General features: G+C 43.6%; 1 protein-coding gene across 1 annotated transcript; it reads left to right on the plus strand.

Moving 5' to 3' along the window:
• On the plus strand, positions 1–25,933 carry Suclg1 (succinate-CoA ligase GDP/ADP-forming subunit alpha). The gene is made up of 9 exons (XM_027429457.2): positions 1–155; positions 5,926–6,029; positions 10,081–10,197; positions 11,998–12,210; positions 12,333–12,390; positions 16,460–16,543; positions 18,134–18,285; positions 23,523–23,711; positions 25,710–25,933. Exons 1-9 carry the CDS (start codon positions 59–61, stop codon positions 25,734–25,736), a joined length of 1,041 nt encoding a protein of 346 aa, XP_027285258.1. The 5' UTR covers positions 1–58; the 3' UTR covers positions 25,737–25,933.
• Positions 25,934–26,188: the final 255 nt, after the last annotated feature.

Below are 26,188 nucleotides of genomic sequence, written 5' to 3' on the forward strand. Positions count from 1 at the left end.
TGTCCCCGCGAGCGTAGATCCATGCTAGGTCCTGGGGGCCTGGGAGTGTCATTGGTGGATGACCGCAGCGCTCGCCGCTGCAGCTGCCACTGCGACCATGGTCTCCGGCAGCAGCGGCCTCGTAGCCGCCCGCCTGCTGTCGCGCACCTTCCTCCGTGAGTCGGACCGGGGCTCTCTCCTTCAGGCTTCCGCAGGCCCCGGGCTCCACGTCCTGGCTCAGACTGCGGCCGGGCTCTTCCAGGCGGGACCTCGGGAGGGACGAGGGAGCCGCTGGGCCAGACCCCAGGGCAGCTCTCGGGGGCTCTCGGGGGGCTTAGTCCGATGTGGAGGTGGATCAGTCGAGGTCAGATTCGAGGCAGGGCGTCCTGCGGGGCCGGGAACATATTCTAGCCCTACGGTGACGAGTGGCGGGGTGGAGGTGGCATCTAGGCTGGCCCTTACTTGGAGCCAAGGGTCAAGAGGTCCAGGATGAACTCTGCCGGGAGAGTTAGCGCCACGGTTGAAGAGGCTATACTCGTACCGAAGGGTTCTGCGCTTGGAGTTAACCGTTCCTTGGTGTGGTAGGGCCAACGGAAAGGCGATTTCAGCAACCGGAGTCAGCATGACATGTGGACACGTTAGAAGCTGAGGGTTGGCAGGCACTTTCACCAATAATGTGTTTTTCACTAACAATAGCTACGATCTACGAACACTCCAGTTTCTGAGAACTAATCTCCCAGGGTTGCTCTCTTTCAATAATGCTGACTCTTGAAAATCGTTGCCGCGTCCAAAGTCTGTGTGTTAGATATGCTAGGAGAACCTTGGAGTCCTTCACATCGTGTTTGTAGTCTCGCTCGCTAATCCATTCACACTTGTATATTAGTCCTTTTTAAAAAATAACGTCTCACCAGGTGTGGTGGCCCACACCTGTAATCCCACTCCGGAGGCAGAGGCAGGTGGATCTTTGTGAGTTTGAGGCCAGCCTGGTCTACAAAATGAGTTCCAAGACAGTCAAAGCTGTTACACAGAGAAACCCTGTCTAGAAAACAAAACAAACAAAAACCAACCAACCGATTAAAAAAAAAAAAAAGATTTCTCAAGTAATGTTTCCAATCGTGTGAAAATAGGACCCTATTGCAATGAATCTGAGACGTGTGCTTAGTGAAGTGCAGCATTGCCCTGCCTGTTACTAACAGGAGGAATGATTGCTAATTAAACTTGTGATGAACAGTTGTTTGTCAGATACAACCAGATTCAAGAGATGTTAAAAAGTGGTGAGAGATTTGGTTTCACCGTGCAGAGTGAGTGAGTAGACATTCAAGTGAGAGTCTTTCCCCCAATCCTTGTTATACAGCTTGTTTCTGCTGCTTCTTGCATCAAATAGTGAGTGCGTCTTCTTCATTCCTTCTTGAGTATCCTAAAAGTGTTCAGGGATAACTGTGTGCCCAGTAGCTGTACTTCATTGCCACATCGTTTGAGGACAAAGGCTTTGCCAAATAGGAAAGAGTTGAATTCATTTGGGGAAAGTTTTCTGGAGCTCTTTCTTGAATGGGTTGTCGATAGAGTGAAGAAAGGGATTAGTTCAGTAATTGCTGCGGTTAGGAGAGTTTGAACACTAGTGTGTTGGGGATGGGCCTAATCCAACTTAATTGGAATTATTTGTGGGTTAAGATGTGGAAGACCAGATATACACTTCAGTCAATTTTGGGAATGCCTAGCAAAGAGGGAGTCACCTACACAGTGTTGTCTTTCTCTGCTGAGGTCTTGCTGGTCCAAAGCTCTAAAAGAGCCTAGCTTCCAATCCGAAGGTCTGCTGTCTTAATAGAAGTGTCTCCAGAAGGAGAATGTCAAGATGATATGGTACCTTAAGTTTGCTTATTTATTTAGTTTTAGCAAAACTTGGCAGTCCTCATCTCACAGAACTAAAGGGCTTTCTTCTAGACTCCCAAGATAGAAAGCCTAAAATCTACTTAGCTTTCTGTTTCTGAGAGTCATGTTATTAAAGCTCTAAGGGGGGGTCTAAGATCTAAACTAGGGTGTTTTTGTATTAGTACTGAGGTTACAAACGATTGTGTTTAATGGCTAAAAATCTCTAAGTTGGCAGACCTCAGAATCCCCTCACAACAGCCATATTTATTTCCAAGTCACATTGCAAGCTGCTGCTGCTGCTGCTCCTCCTCCTTCTCCTTCTCCTCCTCCTTCTCCTCCCTCTTCCTCTCCCTCTCCCTCTCCTTCTCCCTCCTCCCCTCCTCCACCTTTTCTTCTCCTTCTAGAAAGTCACAAATTACTTATATGCTTTTAGGTTAAAATAACTAGAGATGATAAGGAATCCTACCCACACCCCTAAATTTTAGGTGATCTCACATTTTGTGTTGAGGTCCCAAGTTTTGCAATGCTGATTTAAGTTAAAAAAAGATAAAAAGGCAAACAGTCCTAGGTGCTACAGGGCCCTGTTGGAGGATAATCTAGAAGTTGCTAAGCTGCCCACCATCCCACTTTTATGACTTAGGAAAGAGGGGGAAGACTCCTGTTGATACAGGGAGGATAGATAAATGGAAACTGAGAATAATTTCTGATGAGAATGTGTCAGAATTTTATAAGCACCATTGAGTTTGAAATGAAGTTTTAGAAGAAACCTCAAGTGTGGTAGGGTCTTTTAAAACATCAACCAGGAGTTTCTGGAAATTACATTTTTCAGATAGTTAATAAGAACAGATATTATTTTGATCCTTAGAATTACGGCATTTTGATGTCAGAAAGTAGATCTTACAGTCCAGTTAGTTCTACTGCTTTGTTTGGCAAATGTGGAAACAAACCCAGAGAATTCCCAGGTAGTGTCCAAGGCATCCTGGAATCCAGGTCTGGTGCTGTGGGTGTCTTTTCACTAATTTGTGTCTTGGGAAGCTCAAATCTCCTTGTTAGAAGCAGAGTCTTTGGCACTGTTACCCATCTGCTCATGGGTGCTACTTGGCCTTTCTCATGTTTGCCAAGTTACACAGGCTGGTTTGTAGACTCAGAGAAGTATCTGGAAGTGTGTGGAACAGGAGACACCCAACAGTGTTCTCCCCGTTTCTAGTCTTTGTTGCCATTTGTATCTAAGACTAAACCTTTATTTCAGAAATAGAAGCCTGTATCCAAATGCCTTGATGTAGCCCTGAGAAAAGTAACTTGATTTTCTGGCTTCAAAGTTGCTTCATGGCAACACTGAAGTTTAAAGTGATTTCTCGTAGGTGTGGGAAAATAATTTGAGTTTGCCACAGGGCAGGTATTTAGTTGTGTTAGACTCACTTGTTGATTTTTACTTTATAACATTTCCAAAATTGGAATGTCCTCTCTTTGGAGATTTACTATAAAACATTGAACACAATATTTCCTTCCTATTTTACTTAGTACTTAAAAATGCGCTTTAAATTTTTTGAAACATGGTACTTATGATCAAGCAAGCCAATAGTATTGACTTCATTAACATAAGTGAATATACCGTTTAGTATTTGGGATTTGGGTAAGTAGCTGCTAAGGCACTCTCTTGTATTGTAGGTCTGTTGTGTAACTGTTTCCTCTGCCATTAAAACACTACCCTGCAGGAAAGCTCCTTAAACAGGAAGTCCCTGAAACTGACTAGATTCACTACCACCCCCCCTCCCCCCAGTAAGCAATAAAAGCTGAGCCTCCCACTCAGTCAGAAGAAAGCTGAGCTACAAAGAAGACGGTCACACAAGGAAAGTGGCAAAGACTCCCTGGACCAGACCAGACTCCTGGAAGAAGCAGATACCACCCGAGGTGCTTGGAAGAGGTTTAGACTAGCCGAGGCACCAGGATAAGACACACTCTAGCCTGTTGAACTGCCTGCAGGCTGTGATGTGTGCTCCAGGTTCCTAGCTTTGTGAGCCATCACCTATGCTGGGTGCGCTTTGGTGGTGCAGCTGCCTTTGAGTCATTTCCACTCCCTTCCTTCCTTCCTTCCTTCCTTCCTTCCTTCCTTCCTTCCTTCCTTCCTTCCTTCCTTCCTTCCAAGAATCTACATACAAAGTATATATGGCTGGACTTACTTGGTTTTAAAATGTGAACCTTATATTCTCTAGGGCAGTGGTTCTCACCCTTCCTAATGCTGCAACCCTTTAGTACAGTTTCTCATGTTGTAGTGACCCTCAACCATGAAATTATTTTTGCTGCTACTTGATAACTGTAATTTTGCTACTGTTATGAATCATAATGTAAATGTCTGTGTTTTCCAGTGGTCTTAGCCAACCCCTGTGAAAGAATCATTTGACTTTCCCAAAAGGGTCGAGACCCACAGGTTGAGAATCTATTTTAGGGGCAGATTTATGTTTCTGTTCATGTAGGGTTTCAGGAATGTACCAGGCACTTCAGTGCCTAGTCTATAGGCATCATTTCATGGTAACTCCACACCCTCCCTGTGTGCAGCTGTTAGTCCATTTACAGATGGGAACATGAAAGCTAAGGAGATCAAAAGTGATGCCCTGGTTTGCCCAGCTGGAGACCAGCAGAGCACGAACACTAGCCCAGGCCTGTTTGGTTCCTGAGAGTGCTCTCAGCTGCTCCTGGCAACAGTACCAAGGCTATGCTGGCCAGTGCTAGAGCCTCTGGAGATGTCCCAGGATGTGCTCCTGATAGCTCTCACCATCAGCACAGTCATGGCCACCTTCAGGCCTTCCTGCTGGCCTGCTGTGTAATTTAGTGTGCTTGTTTTTCTCTGGCGGTAAAGTTCACTGTCATTGTAAGTTGCTCTACCACTGTCATCAGTTATGTTTCTTGTTTATGGCTTTTGTCAGTAAATCTAGGAACTAAGGGCAAAGATGATCTGAGTACCATCCGTGGTTCTGCTGCACAGGGCAGTGAGGTCAGCCCTTCAGCCCTGGAGTCCCTGGTGTGGGGTCTCTTGCTTAGGTGCTTGGCTGGTCCCTGGGCCGGGACTTGCCTGAATCATGCCCTCACTGCTCCTTGTTCAGCATATTCTGGTCCAGGGCTGTAGCTGCCTGTGTACATGCGGTGCACCTGTTGTGTTACGTGTACAGCTGTCTGTGTACATGCAGAACACTTCTTCCCCAGAGGGTCAGGCTGAAATCTGGGCCTTTCTTTTCCCTAGAGGATTGGGTCTCCAGACACACCTTCTAGTGGGTGCTTTTTTAGTTGTGCACCTGAGGTCTGAAGACTAGGAAGTATGAAAATGGGTGGGGTGGACTTTCATGGGCTACTCTGAGTTACGTAGAAGGCCCGCTGCTTTGGAGAGGTAGGGAAGACAGGCCAAGTGGCTCTGTGAAGGTTTAGAAGGCAATTCATTTTTGAAATAGGAGTGAGTTATAGTAACTGCTTAAACGTTCTCCGTCTCCCTTGAGGTGGGTTGCCAACATTAATGTAGGCATGTGACTTCTTGTTGGTTTGTTTTCATGTTTCTCTTCTCATCCACTTTGGAACTCATTTTATTTTCTCTGTTTAATATGGGATCAAACTAAGTGACTTTGGGTTGTATTTTGGGCAGCTTGATCCCATGACTTAGCATTTCCTGCATTGCTCTTACCATTCCTAAAGTATGCCTCCTCACTCACCTGGTATTCGAAGGTACTGTGGCTCATGCTGGAGTGGGGTGCTGCACATAGTAGACATTAGTGGGAATGATTTCAGAGTTTAATTGAGACCCTTAAATTTGAATCTCAGGTTCCCTTGGGAATGAAAATTACAAATTTCAGCTTTTCTTTCTCAGTTCAGAAAGTACTAGACGATTGAGCTTCTCGGTCACAAGGAACTGACTCCTTTATTTGCTTTTCTAGTGTGTGTCTGGGATGCACCTGTCTCAGTTCAGAATGGTCATAGCATTGCTCTTATGCTAGTTAGATTTCTCTTCTTTAAAATGTATGTCATTAAATTTAATTCATGGTTCCAGAGTGTGGGGAAATTATAATGTGTCATATTTTCTTTACTTCCCAGTGCAGCATAATGGGATACGGCATGCATCTTATGACGCTTCCCGGAAACATATCTACATTGATAAAAATACCAAGGTTATTTGCCAGGGTTTCACTGGCAAGCAGGTATGTGTATCTACATTTTAATTTAAAGTGCAGACTAAAGATGTAAAAAAATTATTTTCTGCTTTTAATAACACAAAAATAGTACTATATGATTGTCTCAGGACTATACCGCTCAGAAAAGGGCTCTGTGTTAGGAGGAAGGCAGGTGGTGTCGTAAGCCTCTAAGATGGAGATTGTGTTTAAACTTAGCTGAGAGTGCACAGACACGACAGTGTTGGAGACTCCCTGTCTTTAAGCAAGTGCAAGACTCCTGGTTTTCCTCCAACCCTGCAAGAGATGACTGTTGCTTTAGTACTAGGTAAATAGATCATAAAGGAAAAGTTGTGTTAAACATGGACTCCACACCTCAGTATGGAGAAATGCACAAATACAGAGGCTCCTGGACAGTGTGGGCAGGTGAACCATCAGCTGACTTTCCCATTGTCTACTCTCTCTGGGGCAAGTGGCCTTTGAAGAAGCCAGTGGGCAAACTTGCTCTTAAGTATTTAAATTGGTTTTCATTCTCTTCTGTTCACACATTCTCCCTCTCCTTATTCCTGTCATAGAATTTGTGTAAGTTGAAATGTACCTATGATTTGATTCTGCAATAAAGCCATCATAAGTCTTGTTTCCCTCTTTCCAAACATTCTGCTCATCAGGAATTCTCTGTTAACAGTTGGCATATGTCCTTCCAGATGAAAATACAGGTACCCCAGTTTTCCCTCTGAGGAATGAGATGGTAAACTTCAGTATTTCTTTCTCAGTTTAGAAAAAGCTACTTAGTTATTGTCAGTGAAGAGGTGACCCAGGAGAGGGCAGGGTTAGTGTTTGTTCTTCTGATTTATTTCTGTGGTCTGTATCTTTCTCTTTTTTTTTTCATTTAAAAAATTTATTTTTCATTTTACATACCAACCCCAATTCCCCCTCCTTCCCCTCCCCTTCACCTCTCCAGCTTCCCCCCTTCCAATCCCCATCCACTCCTCAGAGGGGGTAAGGCCTTCCTTGGGGAGTCAACAAAGTCTGGCATACCAATTTGAGGTAGTACCATGCTCTGTGTGTCATTTTAAAAACACATGTACAAGTATTTTGTATTTATATAATGCATCTTGTGCAGCATTTGTACTGTAGACCTGTTGTAATACAATGTAATTTATAAAAGTAGATGCAAGCACAATCTCATAGACAAGATTGCTAAGCCTTAATTTGGAGGGTAATAGCTGAAGGCCAGCCAGATGTTACAAACATCATGTCTATATACAGATATCCTCAAAAGTAAGATCTATACATTCCAGGGGAAGGAGGTGAGATCTACCACCTTCTTCCAAGTATAGTCTACTTTTGTGGATGTTATATTAGCATATAATCAAATTCTTGAGGGAGTTCATTATGCTTGTTTATTTTTCTTGAACTTTATATGCCATTCTTGTGATACTTTAACCTCTCATATCTTCCTAAGAGCTGTGTTCCATATATAAGCCCGATTTGAAGTTGACACTGCTTCCTAAATTAGGTAATGATTTGTTCATGTCTTTGAATCCTGGGTTGGCCAGCATTCCTCCCACCCTCCCTTCCTTCCTTGTTTGGGACAGAACCTCACTTGGTAGTCCTGGCTGGCTTGGAACTCACTGTGTATCAGCTGGCTTTGAACTTGTTGAGATCTGACTACCCCTGCCTCCTGAGTGTTGGTTTGGGGGTCTTTTCACTTCCCTTGTGTTTGCATTTTTAGTAATTGTGACTCTCAATGGTCTCAGTTTTTTTTTTTTTTTTTCTTCTTCTTCTTCTTCTTCTTCTTCTTCTTCTTCTTCTTCTTCTTCTTCTTCTTCTTTTTTTTTTTTTTTTGATTGAATATTGAGCTAAATGCCACAGAAGCTTGTAGTTTGTCATGTTAGTTCCTTCCTCAGTCCTCGCCTTGTTCATGTAAACAAGGAATGTTTGTGTGTTAGAGTGGATTCTAGCCATGTGCATTTCCAGTGGGTGCTGTAGGATTCTTTGCTGGCTCTGAAGAGCTACAGAAATTGTTCCTATTCTACACTGTGTATTGGCTGGTGATAACATGAAAATTGTGAAAAAGCTTATTTTGCTTGGGAGCGTTGCCTTTAACAGTAGGACTGAAAACATAGATTCATTGTTAGTTAACTGGAAGTATAGTCTAGGCCATTTCTTTTCAGACTTAGGAGTAAAGGATCTCTTAGGGTGTTGTTTTTGACTTTCTGATCTAATGGGAAACATAGAAACATTGCAGTAGTGTCACACTGTTGTGCTTGTAAACATTTTGTTTTTTAAATTAGATATTTGTTGTTCCTCTCTCTTTTGGGATCTTCTACTTTTCCTTCTGTCCTGCTCAGTTTTCACTTAAGGTCAGTTGGTCTGCAGACCATACATAGAATAGCACTGTTGAAAGAGAGTGCAGAGCACTGACTTGTGGTTCTTTCTAAAGTTCCAACTAGTTGCTTAATTTGCTTAGGGCTGAGTTTGCTAGTATAAAGAGAAGTTTAATTGAAAAACTTCTAAAGACCTTCAAGCCACAATTTTTATGCATTAAATGGTTAAGAACTTAAGTAGATGACTCAGCACTTTAGGTCCCTGTCACATAGACCTTTCACTGTTGATTGGTCATTGTGTCTGCTGTATGTAATATGCTGAATTAGGTGCCATATTGGAATAAGCACAATAGACAGTATCACTATCTTAATGGAATATACCTCACAGCATCCACAAAATCTGTGACTGAATTATGTATGACACTAGACAGTATAGTCACTATGGAGGAACAGACCAGGGGAAGGGGGAAGAGCGTGTTTGTTAGTGTTGAGTTGTGTGGCCATTGTGGGAGAGAAGAAATTCATATCAGGTGGTCAGGGAAGGTTTGTTGTCCTGTCTGAGTCATGATCCAAAGGAGATGTGTGAGAGAATCATGGAGATACCTGGGGGGTGTATTTTATGCAGGGGCACAAGTCCTTCAGGCTGGCATGTGCCTGCCATGTGGAAGCTGTCTGCCTGCCATATGAAAGCTGCAGATATGGGCTCTGCCATGAGGGTACATGATATGTTTATTTTCACGGTTAATGACCTAGAAAGAGATGGAAGGATTTTTTGTCAGGTTTTATAGGATAACTCTCGGTGCTGTGGGGAATAGATTCAAAGGGAGCAAGGAAGGTAAGTTACTAGGAGTTGAGGTGACATCATCCAACACAGTTCCAGTAAAAGGTAGGAGGGAGACTGGATGTTTTGAGGATACAGTGGTGAGATTTACTAATGGCTCTGAATTCAGGGTTTAAAGGGAGAAGGATCTGGTGTGACGTCATACTTCATTTTGAATATCTGTGGGAGTGGAGTGGTCATGGACAGATGGAGCAGACCTGGAGGAGGGTAATCAGGAACTCAGTTTGGGGAGTGTTCAGAAATGCCTGCCAGCTCTGTAGTAGAGATGGAAGGCAGGCAAATGAGTGTGTGACAGCAGGCAGAGGCCTTGGCTAGTGTGTGAGGAGTGTGGATGGCGAGTGTCACTGTGGAGATTCTCCTTGCTGCCTTGTTAAGGGTGGCATTGTAAAAGGCATGAGCTGAGATGGAAAAGAGAACAGGAGGCAACAGAGGCCTGAGTGTTAGTGGGAAAGACTCAATCTGTGTGTGTGTGTGTGGTGAATTAGATTAAACAAAGTTGTGCTTTTGATATATATGTATGTATGTATGTATGTATGTATGTATATATTGAAAAGGCCAAGGGTTAGACAAATACAGTGATCCACCATGAATTTGCAGGTAGGCAAAGTGGGGTGCAAGGAGATGAGGAACAAGGGAAATGGAATGGTCTTTTAAGCAAGCAATAGGGTATTTTCAGATCAGCAGTCAATTACAGCTGGAACTAGAAAAGGACTTTCAGTGCTGTTTTGGCCTCGCAGAAGCCAGTGTTCTTCAGTGTTGACAGCACTGCTTACTAAGTGGGTGAGAGGGCTGGGCTTGGGCTTTTGCCTGGAAGCACTTAGCATGTTTTCTTTTCCCAAGTTGCTGAGATTGCCTTTACTTCTCAGATGCCTTCTGCCTTTTTCACGGGTCTTGTGCTTTTTCCTCACAGGGCACCTTTCACAGCCAGCAGGCCTTGGAATATGGCACAAAACTCGTGGGAGGAACCTCGCCAGGGAAGGGCGGCAAGACACACCTGGGCTTGCCTGTTTTTAATACTGTGAAGGAAGTAAGTAATGGCTTCTGAGTATGTGAAGAAAAAGCATCAGGGCAAAGACAGGCATTCATTGCATGCCTTTTGGGAGAGTCACTTGCTACCTGGATGTCCAGGAACCTAGAGAAATTGGGATTGTGGTAAAATCCAGTACATGAATTTTGCTAAAGATAGGCCACATCTGACCGTTCTCATGCCCCATTCTTTCGCACTGGCCAGAGCCCTTCTTCCCAAGGAATCTCTTTCTTACTTTGAGTCACTGAGTTTAATTGGAGTAGCTTGCCTGAGCCTGGACTGGAGGCTACTTGTTGGAGCAAGGGTACCTTATCAGGGGCTACAGCACTAAAGAGAATGATTTCCTGCTGTTAGTCCTTCAGGGAGGGGTGAGGTGTCTCATGGGCCCCTCCAGGCTTCAGCATCTGCATCTGTAGACTGGGATAGTCTGGTTCAGGAGTACCTTGAAACCTGGTATTTTCCTGTGCAGAACCTTCCCAGAACTTCTGGGGAACGGCTGTTGCTCTTGCAGTCAGAGCTCTGTAGCCTCTGTGGCTATGGGACTTCATCAGAGAAGGAAGCGTGGCCACACAGAAAGGTGGATGGGAGAATTGGGGCTGGGTGATGCAAGCCTTTAATCTTAGCAGAGACAGGTGGATCTCTCTTGAGTTGAGGCCAGACTGGTCTATATAGTGAGTTCCAGGACAACCAGGGCTACACAGAGAAACCCTGTCTCAGAAAAACAAAAACAAAACCAAAAACCAAAATAAAGTGATGAGTAGAAGAGTACATATATGCAGAGGTCACATATGGGTCAGGTTGTGACCACAGAGGGAGCAGTGGTCAGATTGACACTCTGTTAACCTAATGCTTATTTAACCCTCTTTCTTTCTTTCTTTCTTTCTTTCTTTCTTTCTTTCTTTCTTTCTTCCTTCCTTCCTTCCTTCCTTCCTTCCTTCCTTCCTTCCTTCCTCTCTCTCTCTCTCTCTCCCTCTCTCCCTCTCTCTTTCTTCCTTCCTTCCTTCCTTTCTTTCTTTCTTTTTTTTCAGACATATTAACCAGTTTATTATAGGCCCGGCAGAGTAGAGAGACTAAGAGAGAAGAGGAACAGGGTTAATGGCTGACCACCATGGCCGGTCACCATAGAGCGTAGGTGGGAGAAGAGAAGAGCAGAGAGAGGAGAAAGAATCCACATTCTTACTCTTTGGCCATGTGTGTATCTGTACTTGGTTTGATTTGCTGATTTCTAGTAAGGATGTATAAAGTAAAATATCAGATAAGAATACTTCACTTAGGCAATGGAGAAGTGGCCCAGGAGTGAGGTTGAGAGCACTTGCTGCTCTTCCAGAAGACCCACATTTGGTCCCTCTCCAGCACTCACACTCGACTCCTGACAACTGCCAATAACTCAGGCTCCAGGGGATCCAATATCCTCTTGTGGCCTCTGAGAGCACTGAAGGGCATGAGTGCATATACACACACACACAAACACACACACACACACACACACAAATGTCTACTTTGTTGGTATGTATGTTTAAAAATACATACAAATACATACCATAGATTTAAAATAGATGCTTGAAAACCAAAGTCTGAGGAGGTGCTGAGTTTGAAGGTGGGTAGGTGGCACTGGATCTTGTGAGTCTGGGGAGGAACAGGGAAGCTGTGCAGGGACAGAAAAGAGTCTGACCATGTCATGGACTGAAGAATGGGGAAATGAGGAGGGAGAGCCTGCCTGTGACCCCTTCTAGACATTAATCAAATCAGACTGTCGAATGTATTTTATTATAACTCAACCCATTGTGATTAATGTTTCAGGCCAAAGAGAAGACAGGAGCGACAGCTTCTGTCATTTATGTACCTCCTCCTTTTGCTGCTGCCGCCATCACTGAAGCAGTTGACGCAGAGATTCCCTTGGTTGTGTGCATTACTGAAGGTATCCCACAGCAGGATATGGTTCGGGTCAGGCACACACTTTCACACCAAGGAAAGACGAGGCTAATTGGGCCAAACTGCCCTGGAATCATCAATGTGAGTGTAAAATAGGAAGGAAGCTATATTTAGCCTGTGTGTGTGTCTAACTCTAATGCGAGACTTTAGAGTTAGAATTTTATTTGGAACTTTTCTGAAAACTGCAATTTACTTTCTTCCAGCCTGGAGAATGTAAAATTGGCATCATGCCTGGCCATATTCACAAGAAAGGAAAAATAGGTGAGTGCATGTGTTACTTTCTGATAGATGAAAAAAATAAAAATTTCATCATCCAAACCCAAAACTTATGGGGAATTTGTGACTAAATAAAAGTGTGACTGTAATAAATCCAGTTCATTCCTGCAGTGAGTCCTTGATGTATCCGAAATAGAATGGGTCTATTTGAGAATTGCTTGTAAGTCTGCAGAACCATTGGAGACCTGGGGGAGGGGAGCAGTGAATCCTCTTCTGTTCAGATTCTGGGTTTTCTGTGTCTTCTGTGTCCGTGACTAATACCAGCTTCTCACTCACTAGTTGTCTGCTTTATTCGGCTTTATTCCTGTTGGTTATCCGTTTCTCAGTGGTCATTTGGGCTGTTTACAGGTTTGGGCATAAGGACAAGACTAAAATATGGGCCTTGCTATGGATACACTTTGATTTCTGTTGGGCAAAGTGTATAAGAACACAAGTGTGTTAGACTTTTAAAGAAGTTGCTAGATAGTTCTAGGAGATGTCTGTCCCAGTTAACCCTCATCTTCCAGTGTTCTTGTCTGTAGTGAACTTGTTTTGGGGATGAAATGGTGTCACATGGAGTTTTATTGTGATGCCCTGCTGACCGATGTTAAGTAGCGCCTTCTCATGTCTTTACTATTGATCTAGAGCAAACACACAGAAACAGGAAGTGCATTTGGCTTTTAGTCTAACTCAGGTAGTGACTACTCTTTTCCTATTGGTTGGGGTCCTACTTCACAGTCTTAGTCAGTTGGCTACTCTGAAAAGAGTTGTCACACAGGTATTGAAGGAGGAAGGGAAGGGTCACCATTCCAAGGAGAAAAAGTTCACTGCTTCTTGCCATCAGATTCCTAGAACAGAGCTATGGGCCTAAAAACAAAGGTTTTACTGGGTGGGGAGGATTAAAACATTCACATAAAAGTTTTTCAGGGTATCTCTGGCCTCTGGCAGGGATGAAGCTACCAGATGTCCAAATCAAAGTCCATTAGAATCCCTTGCTGGGCTCAAAAGATCCTCCATCTATTGGACTCCCTGTTTTCCTTTGCTTCTAAGGTTGGTCTCACAGTGATGAACTTGTAATCTGCTTTGCATGCCCTTTGGTAGCTGTTGAATCAGCGAAGAGTCAGCATGATATCTGTCCTATGTGGCTGCACACAAATTATAACTGTGGACACCAGACGTTGTCATCTGGCTGTGATTTTAGCCTCTTCTCTGCCCATAGGCATGAGTTGCTGCTTAGCCTTCTTTTATCCCAGTTGAATATCACGTGGTCTGACATCAGGTGGATTTGAGACTTTAAGATCTTTGGAAACCAACTTGTTAAAGTAGTTAATCCTAATTTAAAACACTATTAACCTTGTGACTCTTTTACCCAGTTAGACAAGTAGCTGTTGGATGGCATCTTCTAAGGCAGTCAGATTTAACCATACCACAAAACTGACTGTCTTTGTTCCTTCTACCAGACCTGACCCAAGGATTCCCAGGTCTCTGAGGGCATTGAAAATGACCTAGGTTATTTTCCTATCCTGAGTTATCTTGTGCTCAGTCCCCTTTATGGAGGTTTCTTGTACTGAGTTTCATGTCAGAGGCAAGTCTTAACTTCTGACCATCTGACTCTGACCACCAAAGAACTACTTTGCTGTCTCCATAGCATTTCTTACCTTTGGCCTGTGCACAGAGTGGTCATGATCCCTTGGGAATTCCCTTGGGCGCTCTCTGTGTTGTCCAGAGACTTCCAAACCTTGATTCTTTGGCTGACTTGAAGAATGCCAGATGCCCACCAAAAAGGATCTGGTAGTATTTGTTTCCCAGGGTGGGGCTGGGAGGGGCATCTGAGGCACTCCTTCAGGTGATGTAGGTTCCTAAACTGAGCCCCCAAATTATTAGAAGTGTTTGGGGTCACAAAGAAACCACCATTCCAACTGAAGGCAAATTTTACTCCTGATTGAGAGGTATACTTGGGAAGAGCGAGCCAGGATCATTTTTCCATTATTGTTTCTGTGTCCCATCTGAGACATGTTTTGCTGGCATTGATGTCACACACTTTCTCAAAATGCCTTGGGAAATGTCACTGTTACCTGTTTGGTTCCTTAAGACAATGGCCAATCCACAATTCAAAGTTAGCTGACAAAGTTGCTAGTCTTGAATTTAGACTCTGCAGCTAACTGACTTAAACTGCACTGTTTCTCCATAGTAATGGGTAGTGTTGTCTCTACCTATGACCATGACTATTAATGCTAAATAAGAACAGCTTTTATTGATGGTGTAGTCTGCAGAATTAGGTTAAACATCACAAGTTTTGCTGATTATTTTCTTCTTTGAACTTGTCAGCCCCTGCTGCCAGCAGTTTTTAAGTTGATGGAGGGAGATTTCTAGAGTTCCATACAGCTTGGTGCCTATTTAAGTAGTGTTTATATTCTTTGGTCTGCTGCTAATACTTTGTAAAATTTGCTAAGTACCGAGAGAGAACAAAATAGTTGCCCATAGGTCAGAGGCTGTTGAGTGTTGTCTTCACTAGCCCTGACCTCAGGAGGGGAGTCCATGTGCCTTCCTACTGTGCTGTGTGGTGATCCGTTAGTGAAGAAAGTTGTTCTTAACCTGAAAATACCTATGGTTTCATTGTTGTGTGTAAGACATAACTTCTCTCGACTCCCCACTGCTGAGAGTTACAGAAAACAGAAACACTGAGGAGACTGAGAGGAGCAGGTCGCATCTCATTACTGTTGGGGCAGTCCAGAAAGGGGAAAGCAGCACTCAGGCTTTCTGTGTGGCTTTGATGGATAGTCAGCATGTTTGTCAGGTGGTGGAGGTGAGGCAAAATGAATGTGAAAAGGTAGGGAGTCATCAAGGCTAACGGAGGAACAACGCAGTTATTTAGAAGAAGGAAATAACAGGAAACACATTAGGTGGTAGGCCAGGGCCGTGGGAGGGAGTTGTGCTGGGCTAGGGGTTGGTGCAGAGTTTCTGCACCAGGTGAAGCGTTGTCAGGGAGCTGTGTGGAACTCATCTAGAAGAACAGCATGGTGGCGTGCTGGAGGTCCATGCACGCTGGCTTCCAGTTTGACTGTTTTATGTGGCGCATCTGCAGTCTTGTGTACCTGAGTCCATAGGGCAGAGCGGGTGTTTGCATAGATCACATTTGTCATGTCCATGAGTATACAGTGACAATGGAGACACAGCACTTAGGCCTAAGACTGAACATACTGCACTGAAGCCGAGGTAAGCTGATGGTCATGGTTTTTGTTTTAGTCAGACAAGAATTTTCCTAGCCCTAGTAGGAGGGTCATACTATTAGGACAAAGTCTTACCCAAGGCAGGAAATTCAGGACAGCAAAAGATGGACATACTTGAGATGGCCAAGATTTAGAATCCGTGCTCTCATGTGTTTGATTTGGCATTTAAAAGATTTAATATTTTGTAACAACTAAAGTTAGTTAAGCTCCTGTAGAATTAGGAATCTCTGCATCGTGTGTCTGTTGTTATAAGGTAAGTACTGCATGCATTGCTGCACGTTACTAGTTGTCTTTGGGAAGCGCAGGGTGGCACAGGCAAGCCTGGTGAGCTTGCCCGGACCTCGCTGCTGCCCTTCTTCCACAGACCTTGGTTGTAAAGTTAGATGCTCTTAACACATGCTTGAAGCAGTGAGGAAGTTAAATGGAGATTAGCTGAATCCAGAGGGAGCTTGCCTGCATATTGTGTGAAAATTCTTAGAGAAATAGTTGTGGGGAGGGTAGATAATGTTGCTAAGTACAATTAATGCTGTTTTTATGGGTTACCTTAAAGCCAGCTGTTCCACTCCCTTAAGCAGGATTGTGTGTACCAAGTTCATGTTAGTATTCTGCATAAAGAGTCATAGAAGAGGGATTTTAAGGTTGTTTCTTTTTCTTGGCATTGGTTTCATAGTCATAAAACTACCCTAACTAATGAAATACTTTCTTTGTCTTCATCATTTGAAGATACTGTTGATCTAAGTGGCAAACCAAGACGTGAATTTTTTTACGGTCCTGTGTTACTTTCATTACCATCTGGCAGTGTCTCATCCACACAATCTGATAATTTTCATTCTCTTCCTTTTAAGGTATTGTGTCCAGATCTGGCACGTTGACTTATGAAGCGGTTCACCAAACAACCCAAGTTGGCCTGGGGCAATCTTTGTGCATTGGTGAGTGCTTGGCCAGAAGTCTGTTGGAGTGTAGTGTCCTCAAGGAACAAGTACAGTGATAAGGACTTGCCAGATATTTTATAAGAGGCTTTGATACCATTGCAGTAAGAGATGCTGGGATCTCACGTTTACTTGGCTGAAGAATGGCGCTTCCTGTAGCTTTGGAGATTTGATTTTTAGATTGAGGAGCACACATTGTAGGGCAGGTCACTGTGGATGGGCATCGTGCCCAAAACATCACTAGTTTTGTTTGCTGTGAAGAGATGGATCCTTACCTTGGCATTCTGTTATCACAGTTACATTCTGTGTTTCATCACTATTGAATTCTTTGCCTTACTGTCTCTGGGCATCCTCTGAGGCACTTCTGAGCTGAGGATGAAGTTTGTCCCTTACAGAGCATAGAGCCAAGGTTGAGGATGGCATGTAGCTACACAGGACTGTCTGACACTTCAACAACTCAGAGCAGGTTTTACACATAAACTGCTTTTTTTTTTTTTGCCAAAAACTAGACAAGTTTCTCATTTTTAAATCTTCAAATCATCAGAATACCCTTTAAAAGCCTTTTAAAAATACCTTTTGTTATACTGTAAATAAATTCAAACTGAAAACATGAATCAAGCCTTTGTATTTGCAGGACACAATGTTAGGCACAAGATCTTTTGCTGTAATGGATACTAAAAACTGGTTTTGAAACAGGCTTGCCATTGCCATCTTGTTGAGGTTCAGTTCTTCACTTGGGAATGGAGGATAATAATGCCATTGCCATTTCACAGGTTGGGCTTTCGCCAGTGTCAGGTCTGATGCTTATGAAGCAGAGTATAGGACTTGACACCTGGTTGTCACCCAGCCAGTGCTGTTTCCTTTTCGCAGCTTCATTTTTCAGAGATGTGTTGCAAAGTGAAAGATCATTCTTATCCTCAATAGTTTATAATTTAAAACTAAAACATTGGCAGGCAGAGAGTAGGGATCATTTGCTTCATTGCTCTTCAAGTTCTCAAATGTCATGTGCTCAGAGTAGAGCTCTGTGTGCAGGCTCTGTCATTTCCCAACTTGGGATCTGCAGGACCTGGGAGCCTTCCATCCTGTTGCTCACTGGCAGTGTGTCTTCAGACTTAGTAGTTTCTCTGCAGCATACTTGTCAAGAATTCCTTGTGCAAGGAAATTTGTTCATTGTTTAGTCTTTCCCTGTGGAGTGTGTAATGCAAATAGCTCACTCTATCTGAGCAGTGTTTTCAAGTTTATTAAGTACACGCTCAAGAAGTAGAATGAAAACAGGTGTTGAGAGACATGCCCCACACACCCATTTCTTAAAGTTACACTGTTAGTGTGGAGTAGTTTTATGGGTTATGTAAAGAAGACTGGTTTTGTGAAGATGGGTAGCCCACCACCATTTATGTACCTATACTCTTGTAAACAGAAACAAACAGGTGCCACTTTGTTTTCTTCAAATGTTGAAGAGTGATGCCACAATCTGAAAATATTAACGAGAAAGGGTACAGAGTAAAGGCTGAGTTATAACATTTTTTGACATAAGTTCTATGGTTCATCCTTACATTTTTGACTAATACTGATATCCTTTGACCTTCTCAGGCATTGGAGGTGACCCATTTAATGGGACAAATTTTATTGATTGCCTTGAAGTCTTCCTGAATGATCCAGCCACAGAAGGCATCGTACTGATTGGTGAAATTGGTGGTAATGCTGAAGAAGACGCCTCTGAGTTCCTGAAGGAACATAATTCTGTAAGTTTGTGTTTCGAAGACTACAGGACTCTGCTGCTGACTGAACCTGGGGCTTGTTTTAGAAATTATCTTTGCTTTTTCATGATTAATTTCTTAAGAAAACATGAAAGCTAACTTTAAATCTAGGCTCTCTAGTCTATAACTCTCAGAAAACTCTAGATTCTGAGCTCATCTTTTCCCTGCTTCCCATAATGCTGTTCTCTACTTACCTACTTTGAACCCTCCTCCCCAGGCATCACTCCACCCTATGGAGCTGAGTGCTAAGTGGAGAGAATTGGGGCCTTAGGTTGGAGGCCACACCTGACATGAGGCTTAAATCCAAGGTCCCTGGTGTTCTCACTCTGAATTCCCAGGGCAATCAATGTCCTTTGTCTTCTCAAGGTTGACCTAAAGAGCCTTTGTTTTATATCCCTTCTCTGTGATTTTCCCCTCCTGCTTAGCTTTAGTCTTTGCTTATAGGAAAGACTCAGCACCAGAGATCAGGAAGAAAGAAAAGCTTTATGTATCCTCCAGGGGAAGGCTTCCCTGTTGCCTCTGCCTTAGAGTTAAATAAGTAAGGTGTAGTTCGTTGTGGTATCAGCATGCCATTCAGCTAAGGGAACCAAGCTCCTCTATTGGGATTTGGTAGGTGAGGAGTGAGGGAGGAGATACCACAAAGCCAGAAGCAGGCCACTGTCCCAGCCCCACTGTGTTCTGGTAGATGTGTCTGAGAGCTGGCCAAGCAAGAGAGGGGAGATGGGACTGGTGAGGTGGCTCAGAGGTTAAGAGCACTTGCTGCTCTTGCAGAGGACCGGGGTTCAGTTCCCCACTCCCATATACATGGTGGCTCACAGGTATCTGAATCCAGTTCTAGGGAATCTGGTGCCCTCTTGTGGCCCCCACAGGTACAGGCACATAACTTATTGAACACGAATACCTGCAGGCAAAATGCTCATGCACAGTGAAGTAAAAAATAGAAAGAGAGGGGAGATAACCTCCCTTTAGTGCCTGTGGAAGAAAAAAACCTGAGGAGTGAATGAATGAAATTCCAGAAGAGAAATAGTGAATATGGTTGTGTTAAAGGAGCCAGTAATGTCACCTGCAGGCTTGGTGCGGTATTCCTTCACTTAGTTGTGCTCTCAGGAACCCTGAAGGACTTTTGTGAATGTTCTTGATCTTCTGTGGAGATTGAAGTTCTAACTTGGTTAGGTTTGGTATAGCATCCCCTCATTTGTACGTTTCTTTTTTTTAACCTATCTTGCTGGAGTGTGGGAGTGTCATAGAGTCTGGATGACACAGTAACAAGGGAAGCAGTCTCAGTGAACCGGTATTCTCCTGATGTTTTTGTAGAGGTTCCCAGGGGCCTCCTCTTAGACCTCAGACTTATTTGTCCTCTGGAATCTTCTCATAGTTGCCTTCTTATTCCTCCTCTCCGTCTGTTTCCTGTATGTGTCCTAAACTGTGTGAGTGTCTTGTATGTTCCTATCCATGGCAGGTACTCATTGCTGGCTTTTACTTCTCTTACCTTCTGTGTCCACTCAGTGCGAGGTCCAGACTCAAAGGTCTCACCTGCAGCTCCCATGCTGCTCTGCATTGTGCCTTACCTTGTTCACTTGGACTGTCCCAGTCATGCTCTCCCTGATGTCCCTACTCCTCTTCAGCCCTTGGTTTCTCTCCCAGGCCATGGCACCTTTTGTCTCTGGGTAAAACCAGTCAGGGTTTCGCACTGCACATGTTAGGCTTTGGATGTGAAGTGTCACTTTAAGATTACGTGAGGAGGCTTGGTCCCTGGCTGGTAGCACTATGGAGGTTCTGAAACTTTAGGAGGTGGACCTATTTGGAGGAAGCAGATCACTAGAGGCAAGTCCTTGAGGCATTGTTTTGCCCTGTCCCCTTCTTGCTCTCTCTGCTTCCTGACTGCAGAGACATCAACAGACCACGTTTCTCCGCCAGGCACATACCATAGTAGGGGAGCATGCCTAGTATGGAGTGAACAAATCCTCTGAAACGATGAGTGAAAATCAAATCTCTCCTTTTAAATTGTCCATTGAAGTGTGTCACACCGATGAAAGTGTCACTATAGGCTGCATTTGGCACAGATTCTTGTCCATTGTAGATCCCTCTGCCCCTGCTTTAGATCCTTGCCCCAAATGACATACTGGCTTGCTGCTTGTAAATGTCAGGGTGCTGGTCTCCCTGGCATAGTTCATAGGAAGCACTGATGAGTACTGATAACAAGCAGGATGGATTGTTTGCTGTTGTCATAAGTTCAGAAAAGTTGGAACATTTAAGTAGAAACTGACTTCTCTTTAGAACTTGATCTATATGTGGTTCAAGGTTAAGCAGTTTAAGACAAAATATTACACAAAACAGATAATACATGGTGTGGAGTGAACAATAAATAGTGTCTGCTGAAGGTTGAAGCAGGCAGATGGTGAAGGACTGGACAGTCATCCTGGCTGTCCGTCACAGCCAGTCCTTAGTCCTTGTGCTTAGGCTTTTCATATTTCTCATCACTCTGTCCTGGTTTCTCACTGCACTTCCTGCTTCTAATTCTATTTCTCTCCACTTCAGATATCTCATCTCCATCGACTCTTTGTCATGAAACAGCATAATTTTGTTTGACATTCTAAGCCTGTGATCCTTTCCTAGTGCAGCAGCGGTGTCTTTTAGGAGGCCATTAGGGAACAGATGGAGTAGAAGTTAATACCACTCAAATAGGAAATCCTCATAGTCAGCAGAGACCCCGGGGGAATGACTGATCCCTGGAGCCCGTTTGCTTGCTCTGTGTTCTCTCTCAGGCACTGCAGTGCTGCTGGGCTTAAGGAGCTGAGGGAGGCTTTGATGTTCAGGGATCTTACTGCTTAGTAGGAGAACATGGGAAGAAGAACACAGCCAGTGTGCTGTGTGTATGACAGACACGTGTAAGAGGCAGAACAGGGCTTTGGGCCAGTCAGCCCAGGGTGCATTGGTGGGATGTGGGAGGAGGCATCAGGAAAGGATTCTGTCAGGAGTCATAGGGGAAAAGCTGCATATGTGCAGGAAGGTGGGAGCACTGCGAGCAGAGAGGAGAAGTCGGGGTTTCACCTACAGCACGGAAGAGCAGTGGGAGCCAGGGCCAGAGCCAGCCTCAGCAGACCTGCAGAACCAGTGGGCTAGCTCCAGGGATCTGTGGCAAAAAATAAAATCTGTTTTACTTAAGAATGTTCCTGGTGAAGCAAAAGGTTATTAGCTTTATTAAATTGTGACCCTGGAGATGATTTTATGATCTCTGGGAGTGCTTTTCTCAGCCACTTCCAGGGAGCACTAACTTTTCTTGGGAGAATGGCTGGCAGACAGGCTGGTTCACTGGACTTGGGTGCCTGGCAGAATGTCTCCCAGAATTTAGTAAGAAAACTGCTGTGCTGCTTGTTGCTAAAATTTGAACTTTTTAGCAAATGTTTAGAAAAAGCTTTCTGCCACCATGAGCTTAGGGTCTTTCACTTTCTGTAAAAGACTTTTCTGATGTGATTGATGCTGATACAATGTGGCTGCTTGTGGATGCTGATTGGTGAAATTTGGAAGCATTTGGAAGATGTGCATAACCCACTGAACAGGTATTTTCTGTTACAAAACCATTGTGAATTAAAGACCCATTCAGACACTAGGACAGATGAAGGAATTTCAGAAGGATGAAGGACAAAAATGCATTGCTGTGGCTTCAGATTGCAGCATTACATGTGACCTTTGAAAAATGACCATTTGAAGAGGCTTGTGAAGTATCAGAGAGTGTTTAGGCATCCTGAAGTAAGTTAAAACACATTGTTTTTTTCCATCAGTCTATCTGAGGCTGGAATTTCTTCTTGTCTGTCAGATAAATAAGCTTTCACAACAGGGCAGTTGCAAAAGCAGATATGATTGGCCATTCATTAAGTTAAGCAGTCAGAGTTGTAGAAATTAGCTGTAAAATGCCACTTGCCTTACCAGAATGTTTAGACACTATTTTTAAAAGAAGTTGATTTTTGTATTTTTATAAAATTTTATATTTTTATTAAACCCTCCGTTTTATATTTTATGTGTGTGGGTATGGGTGGGTCCCCACATGCCTTAGCATTCATGTGGTTGCCAGTGGACACCTTCATGGGGTCTCTTTTCACCTTTTTATGGGTTCCAGGAAGTGAATTCAGATCACCAAGCCTGCAGGGCAGGCGCCTTTACTGGCTGAGCCATTTCACTGGCCCTCAGTTTTAATTTTTAATATAGTAAGTATTATTGGATTTTACTGCAAAGAATAAAAAGCTCATAATTTAGTGCTGAGGCATTGATATACACAGAGGTTGTGTTTTTGAATGGACTTTGGTTATTTATATGAACAAAAGCGCTTTGAGATCCTCAGTAACATCTGTAAGTATCCAGGGACCCCAGACCAAATGATCTGAGAGCTGTTGTGTGTGTTGGGGGTGAGCTGGGGTGGGGAAGGTAGTAATAACTGAATGAAGCTCTTGATTCCATGCTTCAGACCTGTTCTCCCTGGACTCATTGTGAACCCTGACCATATATAGTAATGTGCTGCTGTGTGGTATCTCACGATGAATTGATGTGTAAGCATTTGATAGCATTTCCTCAACTACAATGCAAACCCAGAGCTTAGGAACCATTGGTTCCCGTGTGTGGGCTTTAAAAAAATTTTAATGCCAAAATCTAGTACTTTGATTGCTAATGTAAATGAGTTTGTATACTGGATGTATTTTTGTTGAACAGTCAGCCTCGATCATCTTAGACTATAGCATTTCAGAGTAGAAAGAACTAGTGACTGGCATCCATTTCATCATGTTTGAGGAAGTTCAGGTCTCTGTTAGTGATGGGCATGGTCCAAGAACATGCAGCCTTAGTAGGAAATTGAGTCCAAGTTCTGGTCCTTCCCTCATCTTTGTCTGTGAGGACATTTATTAAGGATGAGAATTATAACAACTCAAGACTAGAAGTTATTTGGAAGTAAAACAAGTGACTGGTTGATCTTGAGTCTTAATTTACAAAGCAAAGTTTTCAGGTAGGTGTGCTTTTTGGTTACCAAAAGAAAAGTTTGGAACAGCTCTGGATGGAGTGGTGAGAGTGCTGATACTCTGCAGATAGTCTGCTCAGGGGAGCTTCTGAGGTGGTCTGGAGAGCCGAGTCTCGAAGGGTTGAGTGATGGACTTTTCCTTCCCAAGCCACTTCCTGTACCAACAGTCACAGATTTAAGTCCAGTGTGATTGTATTTAAAATGTCTCTCTCTCCAGGGTCCAAATGCCAAGCCCGTAGTGTCGTTCATTGCTGGTGTAACTGCTCCTCCTGGCAGAAGGATGGGCCATGCAGGGGCAATTATTGCTGGAGGAAAAGGTGGTGCTAAAGAGAAGATCTCTGCCCTTCAGAGTGCGGGGGTTGTTGTCAGCATGTCCCCCGCACAGCTGGGATCCACCATATATAAGGTGAGCACACAGTGGCCATGTTCCTTCTCTCTCCATAGCTTAGTGTTCTGATGGCCTAATGCAGTGGTTCTCAACCAGTGGTCTCGACCCTTTTCACAGGGGTCACCTAAGACCATCCTGCATATCAGACATTTACATTACAGCTCAGAACAGTAGCAAAATTACAGTTATAAAGTAGCAACAAAATAATTTTATGATGGTGGGGGGGTCACACAGCATGAGGAACTGTATTAAAGGGTTGCAGCATTAGGAAGGTTGAGAACCACTGCCTTAATGTAAAGCTTACAAGCCAGGCCATGGTGACACATGCCTTTAATCCCAGCACTTGACTTGGGAGGTAGAGACAGGTGGATCGCTGGGTTTGAATCCAGTCTGGTCTACAGAGTGAGCTCCAGGACATCCAAGGCTACACAGAGAAACCTTGCTTGAATCCCCCCTCAAAAACAAAAAATACTGATTTAAACATAGACATCTGTTCCTCTGTCAGTGACAAGACAAGACATGGTGTCCACAGAAGCATTTTGGAGGCCACAGGCACCCTTATTTGCAGCCTGGAATGTGGAAGGGTTGTAGTTTTGTGTTTCATGTTTGGGGTTTTCCAGGAAATTGGGATGTAGCCATCCTAACTCCATAGGTGTCCATTTCCATAAAAAGGGCAGCAAGTTATGGAAACAAAGTAAGGAAGCAAACAGTTCTAACTTAAATTAAAAAATGGGGAAAAAAGTGGGAAAACAACAACAACAACAACAAGGTGCTGGTTGTTGGGGTCTGAGGAGGGTGGGCCTGTGCTGTGACTGGCTGTGCTTCTGCCCACTGTGCCTCTACTGGCTCTGGGGTGCTATTGGGTTGCTGGCTGGTTAGAGGAGCTGCATTTTAGCTGCCTTTGCTTGTCCCTTGTAACACACCCTTAGCTGATCTCTGTAGTCTCTGCAGTGATTCTGAGTTGTCTTCTTGAATATCACTTCTCTCTCCTTCTCTTCCCCTCCTGGGATTTATTTATTTATTTATTTATTTATTTATTTATTTATTTATTTTAGAAACAAGCTTGTTTTACATGTCAATCCCAGTTCCCTCTCCCTCCCCTACTCCCCTGCCCCCCACTGACCCCCATCCTATCCCCTTTCTGCTCCCCACGGAGGGTGAGGCCTTTCATAGGGAATCTTTATTTTTATTTTTATTTTTATTTATTTATTTTTTTACTGTTTTCCTCTCTATGAGAGTTTTAACTTTGTCAAATAGAAAGGTAGATAACAGCACAGTCAGTATGGCATTTGTCTCTTAACAAAATCCTGTGTCTTAAGCTGAAAATAGGCACAAATTATTTTCTTAGAAGGGAACAGATAATTCAAAAATTCTGCTTTCCTGTGAATTTTGCCCTCATCTTAGGGATTCTAAATGTTTGATCAAGTTGTTGCATATCTTGACTTCTGAACATCATATTCCATATGTGAGGAAGGGTGTTTGAAACCCAGGAAAGGGTAAGCACTTCTTTGTAGAATTTACCACTCTGCTCTTGCAACTGGCAAGAGGTGTCTGTTCTGTGGCTGCAGCCTGGTTGCTAACATGGCTTCTTCTGTCTAGGGCATTGTGTGCTTCAGGCCTTTCTAAGGTTCTCAACATTTTAATCAAATTCTAGCTGAATCAGGGTTGAGTTTTATTCTCTGAGAAAGTCTTCATTGCCTTATCAAAGGGCCTGTTGCATTTGCTTACATGGTGTTACAGGTTCAGGTAAACAGTGGTACCCATCACCCCCTAGCAGTAATTCTGCAGTGAAGTTAGGATTATTTAACCCTATTGGCTTTGGGGTTTGTAGGAAAAAGTCAAGCTCTGTCTGTCGCTCTGGCACTGGCATAGACTGATTTGAAAGTAGTCACCTTGTGCACAAAAACCCTGTTCCCGTGCGCTTTAACTGCAGAGACAAGGTCTTAGCAGGGATACTTTGAAGGAAGGTTACTCTCTGGTGAATTGAATGTGCATCTTTCTTCTCTGTTTGTGAAGGAGTTTGAAAAGAGGAAGATGCTGTGAAGGACACAACATGAAGCTCTTCAAGGCTGTGGAAGAACTCTCGTGGACTGAGAGTCAGTCCAGAGTGTCAGCTCACACATCTGACACTGGTCTCTCAGTTCATCGGAAGCCCAGGCAAATTTTAGAATGTCCTAAATTGAGCTATTTTCACTTACTGTGTAACAGAGACAGATAATAAATCTATCATTTGATTTGAACATGGTTTGGAGACTTGTCGTTGTTCTAGTGGTAGTGGTGGGGATGGGGGTGTGTGTGTATGTGCACTCATGCTCACACCAAAGGCTCTGGGAAACATAAAAGACTTTTAACAGAATGATACTGAAATAACTCTGTTTGACATTTGTCTAATTATTCTAAATGTAGACCTTGCCTTTGAGTCAGTCAGCTCATTTGCATATGTGTCCTCACTGTCCACTTTAAGGGAGTGTAGAAAGTCCCTGGCCTGGGGGAAG

Source organism: Cricetulus griseus, chromosome 8 (assembly GCF_003668045.3).
Source record: "Cricetulus griseus strain 17A/GY chromosome 8, alternate assembly CriGri-PICRH-1.0, whole genome shotgun sequence".
NCBI classification, from domain to species: domain Eukaryota; kingdom Metazoa; phylum Chordata; class Mammalia; order Rodentia; family Cricetidae; genus Cricetulus; species Cricetulus griseus.

Bases quoted from the DNA above. Each gene is read 5' to 3' on its own strand.
- Suclg1 (XM_027429457.2), top strand. From the start codon at position 59: ATGACCGCAGCGCTCGCCGCTGCAGCTGCCACTGCGACCATGGTCTCC. The intron at 6,030-10,080 runs GTATGTGTATCT...TTTTCCTCACAG, and splicing joins AGGGTTTCACTGGCAAGCAG to GGCACCTTTCACAGCCAGCA. The intron at 16,544-18,133 runs GTGAGTGCTTGG...TGACCTTCTCAG, and splicing joins GGGGCAATCTTTGTGCATTG to GCATTGGAGGTGACCCATTT.